Source organism: Mercenaria mercenaria, chromosome 6 (assembly GCF_021730395.1).
Source record: "Mercenaria mercenaria strain notata chromosome 6, MADL_Memer_1, whole genome shotgun sequence".
In the NCBI taxonomy this organism is placed as follows: domain Eukaryota; kingdom Metazoa; phylum Mollusca; class Bivalvia; order Venerida; family Veneridae; genus Mercenaria; species Mercenaria mercenaria.
Window position 1 is genome coordinate 2207609 of NC_069366.1, and position 17895 is coordinate 2225503.

General features: G+C 35.4%; 1 protein-coding gene across 1 annotated transcript; it reads right to left on the bottom strand.

Annotated features, from left to right (window-relative positions):
* Nucleotides 1-4289: 4289 nt before the first annotated feature.
* On the bottom strand, nt 4290-14737 carry LOC128545999 (nuclear apoptosis-inducing factor 1-like). Its single transcript, XM_053544969.1, has 3 exons — nt 14675-14737; nt 5364-5446; nt 4290-4869 (listed from the first exon to the last, which is right to left on the bottom strand). The coding sequence occupies exons 2-3, from the start codon at nt 5415-5417 to the stop codon at nt 4582-4584; spliced, it is 342 nt and encodes a 113-aa protein (XP_053400944.1). The 5' UTR covers nt 5418-5446; nt 14675-14737; the 3' UTR covers nt 4290-4581.
* Between the last annotated feature and the right edge of the window lie 3158 nt (nt 14738-17895).

The window sequence follows — 17895 nt, forward strand, 5'->3', positions numbered from 1 at the left end:
ATAAATATTGATGGAAAATTAAAAATGAAAAAATAAATAAATAAATTGGGGGTGGGGGTGGGGAGGGTGTTGTGAGGGGGAGGGGGTGTGACCAAGGCAAGGTTGCATCCCCAGGTGTGGGTACACAACTTCACATGTTTATAATAAATGTTCATGAAGAAGACTGAACGTAGTTTAATGAAATTCTTCCAATTAGTTGGTTTGTTATGTACAATTAAAGGGCAATAACTGTATGGAAAATTGACCAATAAAAAAAGAAAATGACGGGCATCATCAAAGTATGTTGGTTCATATTTATTTCAAGTTTCATGAAATTCTACAAACTTGTTTCTGAGAAATGGCTGCATACTTGTGTTTTTCATTAAATCAAGGGCAATAACTCTAAGGGAAATTGACCAATCAAAAAAAACAAAAACTTGACGGGCACCATTGCAGTATGTTGGCTCATGTTTATTTCAAGTTTGATGAAATTCTGCCTGCTTAAGTTACTGAGAAATGGCTGCGGACAGACATTTTTGTGCATTTTTCATTAAATCAAGGGCAATAACTCTAACAAAAATTGACCAATCGAAAAAAAAACTTAAAGGGCATCATCGCAGTATCTTGGTTCATGTCTATTTCAAGTTTGCTGAAATTCTACCAGCTAGTTACTGAGAAATGGCTGCGGACGGACATTTTTCATTAAATCAAGGGCAATAACTCTAAGGAAAATTGACCAATCCAAAAAAAAACTTGACAGGCATCATCGCAGTATATTGGTTCATGTTTATTTCAAGTTTCATAAAATTCTACCAGGTAGTTACTGAGAAATGGCTGCGGACGGACGGACAGACTGACGGACAACGCCATTTCAATAACCCCCTCCCAATTTCATCGGTGGGGGATAATTAAACTTAGTGAACAATTACAACATATATATGAGCATGAACATGTGTTCGACCACCTTCCGATTGAACATGATTTGTGAAAAGTATAATTGATAGCCAGTACTTATATGAACCGTGCCATGAGAAAACCAACATAGTGGCTTTGCAACCAGCATGGATCCAGACCAGCCTGCGCATCCTTGCAGTCTGGTCAGGATCCATGCTGTTCGCTTTCAAAGCCTATTGCAATTAGATAAACTGTTAGCGAACAGCATGGATACTGACCAGACTGCAAGGATGCGCAGGCTGGTCTGGGTCCATGTTGATCACAAAGCCACTATGTTGGTTTTCCCATGGCACAGCTCATATATAGTTCTGAAAGAGTGCAAATATGTAACTGTTACACAAGCAGATGAAATAAGTATTGTATGGGTGGCTAATAAATTTGGCTGGAAATGCAAGGATAGCAAGCTTATATATTTATTAGATATAATTCGTAGGATGGGCGTTTACATCAAACGCAGGTAGTAAATGACGTAGCTGTCACTCTAGTGATCGGCACGAGAGTAATTTGATGACGCTTGTAGATTGCTCCGTCCAAACGTATATTTCTATCGGTAGCAGTGTAAAGTAACCTCGTAAAGTGTTAGTTACAAAAGTGAAATATTACGGGAGTTTATTTCAGGATAATCCTGCATAATCATACATGTGCATGCACACATACGCAGCCTATACACTTTAAACTATTTACATTATAGATCTGAACTGTCTGAAGATTGACATTGATGTGCATAATTTTTATTTATAAGCAACTCTCGACGAAATACAACACAGCTGATTTTATGTATTTATTTGAATTGATGTATCTAGTCTTCGTATTATATCCACGGATGTCGGTCATGGATTTCTTTTCAAACGAGGAAAATACCTCTTATCATCGATGTTGTCTTTCATATTGAACTATAAGGTTCGTTTACCCATTCTGCTTTCAATTGTGAGAAAACAAACTCGGCAATATTTATTTAAAACTACATGCAGTATCTTGTCAAAACACAACTGAAAGTTTTGTCCCTAGAAACGTGAACGTCTGGTAATACCTAGTACATGTATGCATAATGCCTTTCTTCTATTTCAACCTTTAGCCTGATTGTGGCAAGTGCTTCTGCCTTTGCGACAAGTGCAGACCAAGATCAGCCTGCACATCCGTGCATTCTGATCATGGTCTGCACTGTTCGCCATTCAGTCAGTATTTTTTTGTAAGTGCCCCTATTAACAGTTAATGGTACTATCCAAATTGAAAGACGAGATGTACAAATTCATTATAGAAATTTAGCAGGTTAAGGTTAAATTAAGAGCGCAGCTGGTTGCATTTCATTTTTGTTACACTGAGAATAGAAACCTAAGATCATGCACAAGATTTTGTAATAAAAAGCTTTATTGTCCAGTGTACATGTCATGTTGATTGCTATTTCAGCGCGCCAATTATGACCGATGTCACTCTATTGAAAATGCTTTCAGGTCACTGTTATATTATAGCACTAAGTCTTGTTCAGTAATTTCTTTCTTCTACACATGTGTATCGGACAATTCTGTAAAGAGCGCAACGTGCGCCGAGTGCGACCGAGTAAATCGCATGCAGTCTTGGCATTTTTATTTTATTTTCATTTTTGCTTCAAAAATTACTAAATGGTGCAGATAATCACGCAGCATTTAAAAAAAAAAAACTAATACGCATTTCCTTTCCTACGATGCGATGTAATCCGATTGTCAGTAAAAAGTACAAAGTGATGTGGTCACTATGATTATACCTCCATCTGAGTTTGATTACCACATCCAGTCTTCCAGGTTTCAAGTGGGTTAATTTAGGATACCTTGATCTTTTCAAGTTTGACGCCGAGAATTGTCGAAGTCAGACAAGCTTACGATAGGAAAATTATAGTTATGATTTTAAAGAAACAAAAGCACAAGTGGTTCTGATTAAATGCATATCATGGTCAGATGGCACTATCGTTAGAAACTAGTATTTGTGACAGACAAAGTATAAGCAAGATCGCCTTTTACAAATGCTGTGAACATAGAAGTGCAATTTTACTATCACAGTTTAAAAAATAAAAAAAATCTTTTGAGACACGTAAGTTCTATGCAATCTATTTTGTATTTACGACATAATCTGTAAAATACCAAAGGAAAGGATCGACATCGATTAGAATTTCATTGGAAAAGTTTTCAGTGTGAAAAAATATACATTACTTCATAGAAATCCATCAAATTATTACTGAATGCAGAAGACATGTGGTATGCGATGTCATGAATACTTAAGTCAAACGTAAAAAAGTAGAGATAAAACTACTAGTAAGCTGTCTGTCGATTCCATCGCCCTTAATCAACTTGAGAGTTCTATATCTACTTCTGTCGTGATTTCTAGAATCCGAATTGAAGTACCCATCCATCGTTTGACTACTCCCTAGTCGAGTGGTTAGTCGTTGTCTTGAAATCACTGTAACCTCTCACTGATTGGGGTGGGGGGCACAGGTTCGAGCCTTTCTACCGACCATATTTCATTATGTGAGAAAGTGTGCAGTTTCTTACAGAGACGAGAGTCTAGTACTGGTTCTTCCCAGGAGAGATGCTTAATTAAGTAAACTAACCACCCGACACCAAAGAAGAACTGTTGAAATCTGGCGTTAAACCCATGAAAATAAATCTGCGTCGTGAGTAAGTTTCTTGGCAAAGGAGACTTACTTAGTCATGAATCCCGATTCAAGTTACAATTTGCTATTAAAGCCAAATGAAGAAGCCCAGCACTTAAGGCTTTTAACTTCATGTACAACGGCTGCATGGCCGGAAGTGTAATCGTTGATAAGTAGGACCTAAATACATGTTAAATGTACGAAAAAAAGATTCCACTTAATTCAAGCATGTCTTTGTAATCTCGCATGTTGCTGGATTACCAAACACATAGAAATGCTTAGAGCTATTACCTTTATAACTTGAGAAATGTATGTAACAGGGCATTTATGTTTAAACTAAATATATCATTTTTAACGTGAAAAGTGATGCCCATCAGGCTATGATTTACGATTGTAAACTTAGATCCCTGACCAAGCGATGAAAATACACATAATTTTTTTATCGACTTGTCACAAGGAAATCGATGTACATCGGTGACAGGGAAAAAAAATACTTATAATGTATACGTGAATTGATTGGGAGAATGCGAGGTTAATCAAGTTCAGTTTTTACAGACATAATGTAATCAGTTCGAGTGCACGTAAAATCGGCGATGTTTGTTTTGAAACTGAGTCAGAGATACGGCTAAAAACTGTAATATCATCCATTTTAAAATTCATAAATACATTTATCACAGACTTTTCAGTTTAACTTGCGTCTTGGGCGGAGTTTATGTAAATGACGGTTACAAAATTAGCCACTCACGATATGAAAATCGATATCAGTCAGTGACTAAATGTGTATGATGCAAACACTGAAACGGCGGGCTATTCTGAAATTGGCAGTATCTACAGTAGTCCAAATAATTTTAGTCTCAATAGATGAATATACTGTGAGGTCGATATCCAATGTAAAATATCACACTGACTGCGTTGAATGGGTCTCAGCCTTAGAAGTCGAAACAGAGACATTCTTTTAATTTCAAACTATGTCGACAAGGACTGTTGATTGATTGATTGATTGGTTGATTGATTGATTAACTGACTTATTTATTTATTGATTCATTTTTATTATAGGCTACCATGTTCCTCCATTTCTCCTTCACTTGAGCCACCGTCCTCGGGCAGTCCCCAACAGCGTTCACTGTCTCCGTAATATCAGCCCATATTTTGTCTGTTTTCTTCTTTGTCTGGGGATTGGGACCTCCACTTGAATGTTTGGCTGTGAGTTCCCCTTGCTTGATTTCCATCATCTCTTTTAATACCTCTGTTTCGCGATGGCTGAACTTTTTGCTACGATACCGCTTTTCTGACGCCATTTTGTTTTTGTTCGTCTGAAATTTGTGCGGGAAAGTTAAGTCACAACATATTGCATTGTGGGATTATTTGGTAACTTTAACCCACGGTTAAACTATACCAAATCTGGTTAACTAACCACAGGGTTAGTTGCGTTTATACAATTGCTTAACCAACTTGGTAACTTAACCTGGACTTTTACCGCTGGTTTATTTTAACCAAGGTATATTTAACCATTGTTTATACAAATGGGTGCTGTATGTTACAAGAATAGTACAACAATATCACAATAGAAACAATATCAATCTTGTTATACTAGTATAGTATACAAAAATTAATGCTAATAAATAATCTGCATTTACAAATTCAAAAAGTATAGGTAGTTTAATACACCGTCATGGCGTGATCAACTGAATGGCAGTATATGTTATATCATAATTAATGTTAACACAAACAAACTCACAAGCATTTCCAAGTTAATTAGACAAAGCAGTGGTAATATAGAGCTATAGAGCTAACTTATTACACTTACCTGACTGACATGTTCTGCGAGTCCATCTTTCACACTCATCACAGGAGATACCATCCTGATTCACTGTAACTTCCTTACTACAACTAACACACAAATCAGAGTCACTGACGCTATCCGACATTATCACAATAATCACAATAATAGATAATATATGAATTTCAAATAATACACAAAGTTGTAAGAATAATATATTTAGTAAAATTTTGCAATTTATCATAAAACTGAGTTGCTCTTTTTTCTATAGGAACCAATTGAACACTTTTAACAACTGAGTTATATTTTGAGAAACAATAAAAAATCAATGAAATATCTTCTTACATAAGTAAGTTAATTGTAAGATATCAAACATCAAAGTGATTTGGATACTGGATTAATTAATCGGATAATTAATAACAAATATGGTAAAATATAACTTTTAATTGCTGTCATAAAGCACATTTATGATTATTCTTCACACTCAGTGTTAAAGTTTAAGTCATTTTTGCAAAAAAGTCGTTAAAAAACCTTCAGATCAAAAATCAGATCTGAAGCGATTTTTGTGCTATTCGTTATTTCAGTTCAACGTTAAGACCGGACATAACATGGAAAATCAAAGGCCTGAAGGGCCTGAGTCGGCTAATGATTGATGTACTGACAGTATAGTCTACCAGTTTCAGTTTGTTTTTAGTTTTTTCCCCAACTAAAGAGAGATTTTGTTACAATAAATGAAATGAACATTCGGTCGATGCCTAGTAAAACTTTGATTGACATTATACAAGTATTTAAACCCAATATATTTCTCTAAAATTGAAGAGTGGTTCGCAGAAATAAAAATGTTGAAAGTACAAACTACAATTTGACAGCTGACACTAAGATACTGCCCATGACTTTATATATTTTTCCAGTAAACATTTGCCTCCGGCATTGCCAAAAGAGGCAATTATCGGCTGGTATATATTCGCACATGATAAAATTTGAATATGACAATTTATAATATTAAAATTTTACAGCGCGGATTGCCACATACAATTTGTAACGGATGGACGAAAGAACTGATATTTTACAGATATTATAATGGGCCTGGCGATAGCCTTGTCATATGTTAGGTATTGTTCAATCATATTATAAGTGATGTCAATTTAAAGTATACTTACTTTTGCGTTTAGAGATACATGTACAGCCCTTTTTTTGTAAATTTGGGGAAGGGTACCAGGTCCCTTTTGGAGGGGAAATTTACGTCGCGAAATCATTGTTTGGAGGAATATATTTGCTGAAAAGTTGTTAAAATCAGGACTGAAAATCAAAACTAATTTCATTTTTTTTTGCATGGGGAATTTTTGGCCAAGGTGGGGAAAAAAGTATACTTTTTAGATTGGGGAATGGGGCCGAATTTCGGCCCTAAAATCAGCATAAAAAAAGGCCTGATGTATGTAAATGTTGCTGAGTGTCAATATATAGTGTAACCGATATTAATAAATGCAGTTCTTTTTTAGTTAAAACTATCATTTATTCTATTTCAGACTTGTTAACCCCTTAAAAATCATGTCTGTTATCCCGAAGTCCATCCACTTTCAATTATCCATTTTGATTCATGTAGACAGACAGGCCCAGACTGGGCAGAAAAATGTTTGAGCCATTTTTACGTGGTCGGTAGCAGGGTGGGTGTGGGAGGGGTGTTTCTTTCCGCTTTAAAATGCAGTCAGATTTTGAAATGGGCATTGCGGCAGGTGGTAAAAGGGCAAATGTATCAAACTGTAAAGTGGCAATATGGGGGAAGGGTGTTGGAGGATACCTCCTCCTGCAAGTAGGGTTTGGGGTATTACCACAAGAAATTTTTGAATATGTAGACCCTTGATACAGCCTTTGGTGCGATTTTAACTGAAAATCTTCTGTTTCAATTTCTAAATATTACCTAGATTCTTTCTAGTATTACAATATCCAAAGTATGACTGTCACTTCCTCTTTTTACTTTCAGATCATGCCTCAGGACTAAAATATGAGTCTGATATAGATTATATGTAGGTGTAATAAAAATAAATTCTAGAATCATTTCTGCTACAATAATATCTATCATGTATGTAACTTGAATGTTAAAATTTCATAACACAGCTCGATATTTACCCAAAATATTATATCCGGATAAGATTACACTTTTCTCCAGTTTCAACAATATATTTTACAAATTGTGATGATACGAAGACATTTAGCAGCAATTGGCAGTATCTGACATTTAAGTTTACAGTTAAATTACCTCTTATTTAAATCTTTTCATAAAAAAGTTGTTTCGTTTCGTCAAAGCAGCCAAACATAGACGATCTACTTTCGATTTCAAAAACTACAAGAAAATACAATTTAATGTTTCGCCGATTTGTTTATTTCTCGAAAAATAAGAAATAAAATCATTTTTAATATCAGTAGTAACTAAACAAACCAGTAAGAGCTTCTTCTTCCGATAATTTATCCGTTTACTGACTGCAAAATTCAACCCACGCAAAGTCGTAGAAGCGTTGTTATAAACAGGTCAAGCGTGTTCGCCAACAAGTGTCCAGAATGTAGTTAGGATTCATCCGCGAAGTCTCGCGGAAGAATTAACGTACTGCACATATCTTATTCGGGTCATTTAAAATGAAGCTGTCATAATTTAATTTCATCGATGTGGTAAATTCTTTGATAAGAGACATTCCAATGCTTTCAGAGGTACCCACTCAATAAAATACTAGCAGTATGTTCTGGAACTATATTTTGTCTTTTGCTGGATGTTACGCAAGCTTTGTAAGCCTGCGCAATTCATAAAATGCACAGCGCAATAAATTTGTTATTTGCGCAATGATTTTAAAGATTATTTTTTGAAACGGACAGGGTAACAAATGGATAATTTGGCTAATAAGTTAATATGCAGTTTTTATTTGAATTTGTGAACATCATATTTGCTATTTTGTGACAAAAGGGCATAAATTCGTCACCATAATCATATGCGCAAATGTATTACCAAATCCCGCAGAATCGTTATGCGTGTTTATGCTTAATGAGTTACCGCGGAAGAAAATACGTGGCTTTATTCAAGTATTGCACATTTACAAGTCATAAATATGACAGATTACATCGTATATTGGTCATAGCAAATAGGATTGACATAAATGAACTTCATTCGATCAATGAACTCTTTGAAATTAGAGACAATCTAATGGAACTACATCACTTCGCTGTGTTGTGAGGCCATTTAAGAATGAGAAATCGGGCAATAGCAAGGACTCGTCAAACGCTTGACAGCGTTTAGCCGACTCAATAAAAAAAATGTAAAACATCAATTAAAATGAACTTATAAAGTGATATGAGTTAGGTCAGGTCTTATATTTAGGACAAGTGTTATTGCAAGCATGAATACAGTTGATAGTGTTAAAAACAAGCAGGATTTACAGATAAAGGCAGTTTAAAAACAGGTTTATCATGTTAAGCATTGTGTGCAAGTTTGATCACACCCTGCTTAAACTGGTTCAGGGTGGAGGCTTGCACAAGTTGTACTGGAAGCCAGTGGAAGGCACAGGCACCTGGTTGCACTGGTGGTAGTTTTACATAAATGAACAAGTACCAAACTTTTGGTGCTTTAAACCTCTGAAGTAGTGCTCTTTGAGTTACTATATAAAGATATCAACAATATGTCGAAAATTCGCTTTTTAAAGAATCTTAAAAATTTGGTCCGAGGACAGATATAAATTATTTATAAATGGGATTCTCTTACAGTAAATCAACTTTTTGAATACAGGGAGTACTGGTGCACGTATCAGGGGCGTCGGAAAGTATTTGATATTGGGGCCGCGAAGGGGGTTAGGTACGAGAGGGGGACACCCCTTATGTATGGGGGTATGGGGTCTCCCCCGAAAAAAAAATAAAATTAAAATACATGATACATGATGTGTAATGCAATACAAAAAATACATGTATTTTTTTTTGGTGTGTGTGTGTTTAATATTATAATTAACAATAATCATTCATGATACATTCAATAAACATATTGAAGGTCAAGAAATTTCACTTAAAAGTTTTTAACATTCTCAAAGCAGTTCAATGTGAGACAGTTTTACGCCAACTGTTATGTACATGTGGTGTAATTGGACTTATTCAGTCTCTTAAAACTTTCCAAAAACGGCAAGACTCGAGTCTCTGCAGATATGACATAAGTTAAACTTCATTTCATATCTGTTTAAAATATCAATTTGTGAGTAAAAACAGTTTATACCGTTAATTCCTTTCATCTTACCGGTGTGATAAATCTTAATACTGACTTCATTCATTAAAGAAAAAACATGCTTATTAATTTTCTAATGGTATAGTTTAAACGTACCTTTAACTAAAGACATGTCAATTAAAAACATGATGATTTGTTCACGCGTAATTAAGTCCAATCACGGACACTTGTGTTTGACTCCAATTAAAACCCTGATCATTTCATCATCACCACGGTATCATACTAATCATCGTTTAACACGAAGCAAAATGTAATATAAAAGATAACTCGCCAATAGCGGGTCACTATCTAAACTTTTAGCATATAGTGAAGAATGTTCAGACTTCCATGATATCCAAACCTACTAACACTTAAAACTATTGCTTGCATTCATTCAAATGTTTGATTTATTTGAATCATTCTTTTATGTCTGAAGTTAAGATGAAATATTTATACCTGTCTGATTTACCAATAGGGGGTCACTTTGCCAATAGGGGGTCACCTAGTTTATCATATTTTCTATCCATTTTAAATAGCCTTTTTCTGACAAAACATGACTATGGTATTAGAAATAAACATTTCAAGACAGAATATAATGAGAGACAGTATGTTTACATTTCAAACAGGAGATAATTATTAAGTCAAAGAATATAGCACTAGTTTTCACAGTTGTATTTCTATGCATATTTAGCACCACCTATATCTGAAACTAAAATCAAAATATTGATTCACAGAACCTTATTCATTTATCTAGATTTGCCAGTTCAAACCAGTACAACACCAAATCAACCTTTGATTTGTATTTTTAAGCAAAATAAACAACCTTTTTATTATCCCTGAAATGGGTGATTCTCTATTGGCTGAATGGCAACCTCTGTTTGATGGCACTTTTTTTCATCAAAGTCAATCTAAAATTCATAATCATATTATTCCTATGAAAGTGTGTGTTTCACTCTTCAAAACTGTACCAAATTTGTGTGGTTTTATCTAAGAAATTGTGAGGTATGCTCAAAAATATTCTACTTTGAAGAATTCAAGAGTGCTAAAATCCAAGTCAGGAAACATGGTTGCAAGAGTTATCTACTCATGGAACTCAAACTCATTAGATTAGATCCATCTTCTTTTGTCTAATAATTGCTAAATGCTAAGTTTATATAACTGGATACTTAAACATTGTATACTCTAATATGTTTAAGAGAGATTCACATTTTATTTCCAAGAGACCCGCTAAATATTGGCAGTGATTCTCTATTGGTGAGTTGACTGTACTGTACAAATATTGGCAGGGGCATAACTGGGCCTATTTTGAGAATACGCACGATTGCTAGGGGGGTTCAGGGGCATGCTCCCCCGAGATTTTTTTTTCTTAGAACGTCTTTGGTGCGTTCTGGAGGTTATCCAGATGACGAATTTCAATATAACAATCATACAACTCACGGTAGCAAATTTGATTTAATACCTATTTTTTTATATCTTTAACAGCCGATAAGAACAATAAAAACATCTACCACATGGTTATAAGTGACCAGAGAGGGTCCATCACTAGATCTAACATATTATGTAATGCCCAACTCAATAGCAATGATTCTACGGCACAGTGCTGAAAATCGTCAAATTTTGCAGAACATTTTTCCGATAAAGACAGGAGTTAATTAAATACACGTTTTACACGCTTCAAACGTCAGCATGAAAAACAAAATTCCCGTAGCTATGGTCGACGGGCTCGTGTCGTATCAATCATCAGTGTGACATTTTCTATTAACATTGTTATATATTCAAACACGGAATAAAAGTGCCAAACGTTGGCTTTTCCTGTTTGCAAATATGTCAACAACATGTTCTGCACTAATTTCTCGCTCTCTATTATGTACTCATTGTACTGCGCAGATAGGTCTACCCTTCTCATAGTGGAGAAGGATCTTTCTGCGGTTACAGTTGAGACTGGCATCACTAACAGAATGATAAGACATTTTCTGATGCTTGGGTACATATCGGCCCGGTGACATCTACCGGCAGGTTGGCATTGTAACATTGGAACACTTTTTCTTCGCATTGTTCCTGTGATACACCGTTACGTTGCACCTGAAACAAAGCGGACGTGACACCTTCAGCTAGTCTGAATGGGTCACTGTCCACCGGGGGTACTACTTTAAGGTCCCCGAGGGGCTATGAATATACTCAACCGTAACCAAATACCCAATGGGGACATTGTAGTATGCTCAATTGAAAAAACATACTAATAGCGCCTGCAGGTACAGTGTTCTATACATCTGGGACCGCTTATTAAAGGCAATAAAAATAATTTTAGAGATTTTCGAAATTCATTTTGTAGCGATAAGTTTATCTACCATTTAATTCATATATTTCAAAAAAAAAGTATTTTGGAAGACATAAGTTAAATCAAAGTTTTTGGGGAGGCACAAGATAACAGTTCTTAGATAAATTCTGGCCCTGATGCTTTTCTTACTAGTTAGCAGTGATTTGTCCCTGTTTAAAACATTGGTCACTTGGTGATTACTCAGGGGATGTTTTCAGTATTTTGACGGGCCCGCAGTATACTCAATGAAATGTTTTGCTTCCCGCACAAAATACAAGTTAATATATCTCAATTATTTCATGATACTGCGACGAAAGAGTATTTTCAATCCTTCCTGTCCCCCTTCATAACAGCCAAAACGTTATCTGCAGCAATAGATTGCTGAACATGGTAAGGATGTGTGTCATGGGTCTTTAATCCCCGTGTATTGTTGCTGAAGTCTGTGGCAGGTTCTCTAGAGAGCTTCTTATTACGTGGGCTGTGCTCACCAGCAAAAAGCAGTTGACGCAGTAATATTACTCCTTTAGACTTAACCGAATATCGCAACAACTTGTAATTCATAAACCACGAAGCTTGTGACTTTTGCATTTCGTCACTATTATAAAAAGAAAAAAATATATATGAGAATTGATAAAACGTATCTCGCTGGATCGAACCTCGAACCCATAAATTCGACAGCGGGTGCTCTACCAAAGAGCTATGGGGACTATATGATTGCGCAATATATTATTGTAGTTTTTTAACCAGTTGCTGTACCCACCGTAACAGTTTGCTAAAATTCTAATGTTTACATGTTAATTAACAAATTATTGACAAACATAATTCCCCAGAAATTTTTTAAGGCGCTGGGGCAAAGTTTGCGTGGCGGGATAAGGGGTGGGTGCGGGAGGGGTTTCCCCTCCCGTGTTCGATTTTTTTTTTAAAAATCGAACCCAAATGGTGCTTTTTTAAGTATACCATATGCATAAAAAAACACAACAACATGTATTTCATTACTTCTACATTTTCACATAATCATATAACCATCAATATATCATATACACTACACAGATGTCCACTTCTTTTATAAGTATTTTCGAACAACACGTATGTCCTTCCACATCTTTTGTACTAACACTAACAACACATAGGCATTTTTTTTCATATAAGTGTCTGTCTTTGGCACTGTTCCATTCCTTTACTGCATCACTGAAATTAAAGTCATTCATTTTTTGTCCCTGCATGGACACCATGAGTAAGGCATTAAGCACTTTCATACTCACTGGTCAATGGTGGGCGGTCTTTACACATTCAACTGCTGAAACCTCTCTCACAATCTGAAAGTACAAAAAAAAAGTATTTGTTATTTTCCCAGAGCAAGGATAACCAAGGATTGATTTATATTGTAAAAGTTCCTAAGATTTGACATTTATCTTGTGTTCTTCTGCACAATGAATTGCAACAGTATTTCTGTTAAATATTTGTGGGTGTTAACAACACCATTGCTGTATTTCAAGTTTAACTATGTATTTTACTGCAAACAGCAAGTTTCAGAAAGAACATGTATACACACCAGCTGTGGAGGTTGGTAGAAGCAGTCCCACTGTAGCGACTTTGCACAGGTTTGGGTGAGACTTGGACAGATTACCAATAATCCACTCCATTGTGCTCAAAGTGTTCATCTGTGGTAAGGGTGGCTTTCGCCTGTGCCCATTCAATAACCGCCCAGTCTTCTTCAAGGGAAAAGTGTGATGAAAGAGCCTGAAATGAAACATAAGTTACAATGACATGTTTCAATGACTTGACAAAAATGAATCATAACTTTTTTGTTGTTGATAAGTTTCTTGTTTTTGTTATTTTTCTTCTAAAATTCTTTGGACCATACATGATGCTATAAATATATTCAGTACTGTAAACAGAGATTCTAAATAAATCAATGTTTATTTAGCATAGAAATAGACTATTGACTTCCTTGAAATACAGCAGAAGAGAATTCATTGATCCCTTTTACCGAATAGCCCAGTTCTTTACGTGAGAAAGTAGGCAGTTTATTTGGAACTGGTCTTTCCCAGGAACGATGGTTAGGTAACCTGCCCTTACTTTTGTTATTCCACTGAAACTTTATCATTTGGTCTTTTTATGTTTACTTTGAGAGATAGATCTACAAAAGCAAAGTGAAACAAAAATATCATAGTAGATAAAGTTTAATAAATCTATTTAGAAATTAATAGCACCTTAAACAATAGTAATTAAACATCCTCGAAAAAGTTTGCTTCAGTTCATCGGGAACAATGATTGCAAACAGTCAAAGAATCACTGGTCATTTTAATACAGTTGCCTTTCCCTGCTAATTATTACTCGATAACAATCAACTTACCCATGCATGCCGCCATCAACTGTTATCCCATTTCTTTGCATAGACTAATTATAATCCTTAACTAATTATATTCCAATCACTCCTGTTCCCAAACTATTGAAAACACAGACTTTCATCAACACATGTCGTATTTAAACCCTTATCAGTACACGGTAAACAGCTAGCTACACTGTGTATTCATATTAACTACCCCGATCGATTTTACCTGAGGTATCTCACGGGGATGAAATCGCTTACTGATTTAAGACGCTGCGCTAATAATTGAGGCACCGCGCGGGATATTAATTCATATTACTTCTTTGGTGCAACCGAGTGCCTGTGCTGGAAGTTCCAAAGCACTATGGTGGCTCCCTTACGTTTTTAAACTCTGGCATGTGACATGATGTATTTCAGCGACCTGCAAATAAGTTATCACGCCCCAAAGGAGCAAATACCTGCATCCTGGTACAAAACATCTGCACGAAGCTCAATGTTCTTTTCTGGCCGGTGCAAATGGCGTGCATTTGATTAAAGGGAAGTAACTGTGCACTACCGAAAATAAAATAAAAAATGTGAAATCAGTATCGGAAACATTCATTCAGAATACAGAGTTGTGGACTTAGTTATGGAACTCGTTACCACAGAAAGGCATTGATTTCGTTTGAAAGAAATCTAGATAAGTTCTGGAAATCACAAGACAATGAATATAATTATCGCTCAAAAATAAGCACCGAAATAGCGCCAAGCAATTACACAACAACTATTGTCGTAGTATTGAAGAAAAAGCAGAACTGAACCAAGAGGCTCACCAAGCCCTCTCTTAGAAGAGGATTTGTGAGTATCTGTGAGTATAGTATGTTATCGTTGATAACTCCATAATTTAAAAATCACGTACTTTGGAAGATGGCTGTAAAAAACTGTCAGGGGGCCGGGCCACTATCTCGAAAACGTTTTCGTATCGTAAATTAAGAAATGGTTAACGAGACTAAGGTAGCGTTATTCAGTAGTCGAACTAGATCTAACCCGACGCATACAGCTAGTTGTTTGTTTTATATTGTGACGGTCAAACTGTAACTGCGGTTGCTGCAAATGTCAGAAATTAAAGAGCAGCCACTCAGCGACAGTAAGCTTGTCTACGTTATTCGGCTATCTCCAACATGGGAAATATACCTTTTATTCATTACCAACGGTTTATGTCTCCTTTTCATCAGACTTTATTTCGTTATAAAAATAAAAACAATTCAGCGATGGATATATAATTATTTTAGAGATGCCTATTAGCTAAATTAGCCTACGCTCAACCTTAACTCTAAACTTTTGGCCACATATACCATGTTTTGTATAATAAGGAGTGTAGGCGTACAGTATTTTTCTAAGGTACATTCAAAGAGCAAATTAAATATATATGAAATTCTATTCAAAGAACCTTTCTACTAATCAGCTTTTCAACAGTATCGGTCTTGCCCGGCACTGTGCAGAGTATTGTCTAACCAGTCCACTGTACCAAGAAGGGAAAGAACACTGTTGGAGTTTGCAGGGTAGTTATACTGAAATTTTATCGTAAAAACTTATGCAAGAACCAGACAATCACACATTGCATAAACAAGAAAGAAAAGTAATTAAAAGAAATAAATGTTCAAAGACAGTTCTGGTTTTCAATGCAAAGGTTGTTTACACAGTATGAAGCAACAAGGTTTGATAATCACTAATTAGCCATTTTCTCTTCAAACAGGTAGCATGTCATTTGACGGATTTACACCAAACAAATATCAAAATTGGCAAGTCGGCATACAGTGAATTTTTTCCGTCTAGATAAAAAAATAATTTCTTTCAAAAACGCAACAGCTATGCAACAGCCTGTTTACATATGTTTATGGAGTACGCATGTTTATTTCAGAAAACAACATGGATTATTCGACTGCAAAAAAAATTGACATGTTATTCGCCAGTTTCGTGACTTTGTATGAATTTCTATGCAATGAGTGTGATCAGTCAACATGTCTGTTTCATCTTTTATATCACCACATACACATATTTATGTTTAACGTATCGTAAAATTTAAATACATACACCGTATAAAGCAAAATAATGAATTTGAAGACGATTTTCTACCTTCGGCCTGCCAGTTATTTCTTTTGATCGGAAGAGGGGGAGTACAGTGCAAATGCTAAGAAGACATTTTAGGTTTCGTCAATCAAGCATAAAATTTTACAGTATTATAATTAGTTTCATCTATTTGTTTCCGAAGTAAAAGATATACGTTTTTTAGAAGAAATTTCTCTTGTATTCGATGTATTGTAAATCGGACAGAACAGGTACTCAGAACAGGTACTCTTATATTTTTTTTAAAACTTGTTTGAGTTACGCATGATGACAATCATGCAGAACCTAATGGGTCAAATAGAATAATCAGTCGAGCCTTTGCCCAAAATATCTGCTATTTCTATTTGATTTTCGTTGGTTCAATCTACAGATATTGCAATGTACGCTAGATAAGACGTATTCTAAATACTTAATGATAACAACAATAAGGGTGATTTGCATATTAATGAAAATACAATAAAAAAGATTTAAAAAAAAATGTTGAAACGGTTAATGTCTTCAACACTCACAGAATAACCAAGCATGTCGCACCAGGAAAGGTCTACATGACATGTGCGAATATAAAACAAACAAAACTTTGAAGATTGTAAATTTTTATGCTACACATCAAATATTTCTTGTTTCTGTTAGAAGAAATAAGTGCAATTTTTATCCGTCAGATCATATTGTTTGCACTGTATTTCAGTCTGATAATTTATCAAGTGTTACACACATGTACATGTAATAGTTATACAGTAACACAACGATTTTCTACCTGCAAATTTCAGTAAAGATGTGCGAATGCTAGAAACATCTTGTGGACTCCAAATACTAAAAACAACTAATGTATACTATACTACAATACAGAGCTCTATGTGTGTTTGAACGACAAAAATCCAGATCCAAGGATAACCTGTCTAGTGGATAGCTTCGTACTTCGTCTTAGCATCATATTCCTATAAAACTTAACAAAAAGAAATTGATTATAAAGGCGATTATGTGTTTGTCTACTTTATTCAGCAATGTATTCAGATGCACACCCCAGCCAAACTGCTTCGCCCGCATGGCCTCCAAGGGTGAGCATCCCGGACGAGCCTCCAAATGTAACAGTCTCAGGAAAAATGTGCAGCTTCGAGCCCTCGACCAGGACTCGAACCTCGGACCTTTGGCTTACCGTGCCAACGCTCCACCAATTGAGCTACCAAGGCTACCCGATACGAAAACCGCTACATAATAAAACTATTTGTATTACAACTTACAATTTAAACGGTCTAGTCGGTAGTCGTTTTAGCAACTCGGTTCTTGTGTTTATTGTTTCATCCATTTTCATATTCTACACATTTTTGCAATATACTGGACTGCTTCATATATATTTTTCCTTTATTTAAAGATTGTATGAGTTTATCACGTGACCATGAAATCATTATATATAAAATTGTATGTATGTATGTAAGGAGATATTATATATGTATAAGTTACTGAAATAAAATTATGTTATGTTAGGTTCATTAAAACCAAAATTGAATATTATACAATTATTGCCTTTTTCTGAGGTCGATATCGCTTTTATCAGGTCGATAAAACCATATATTGA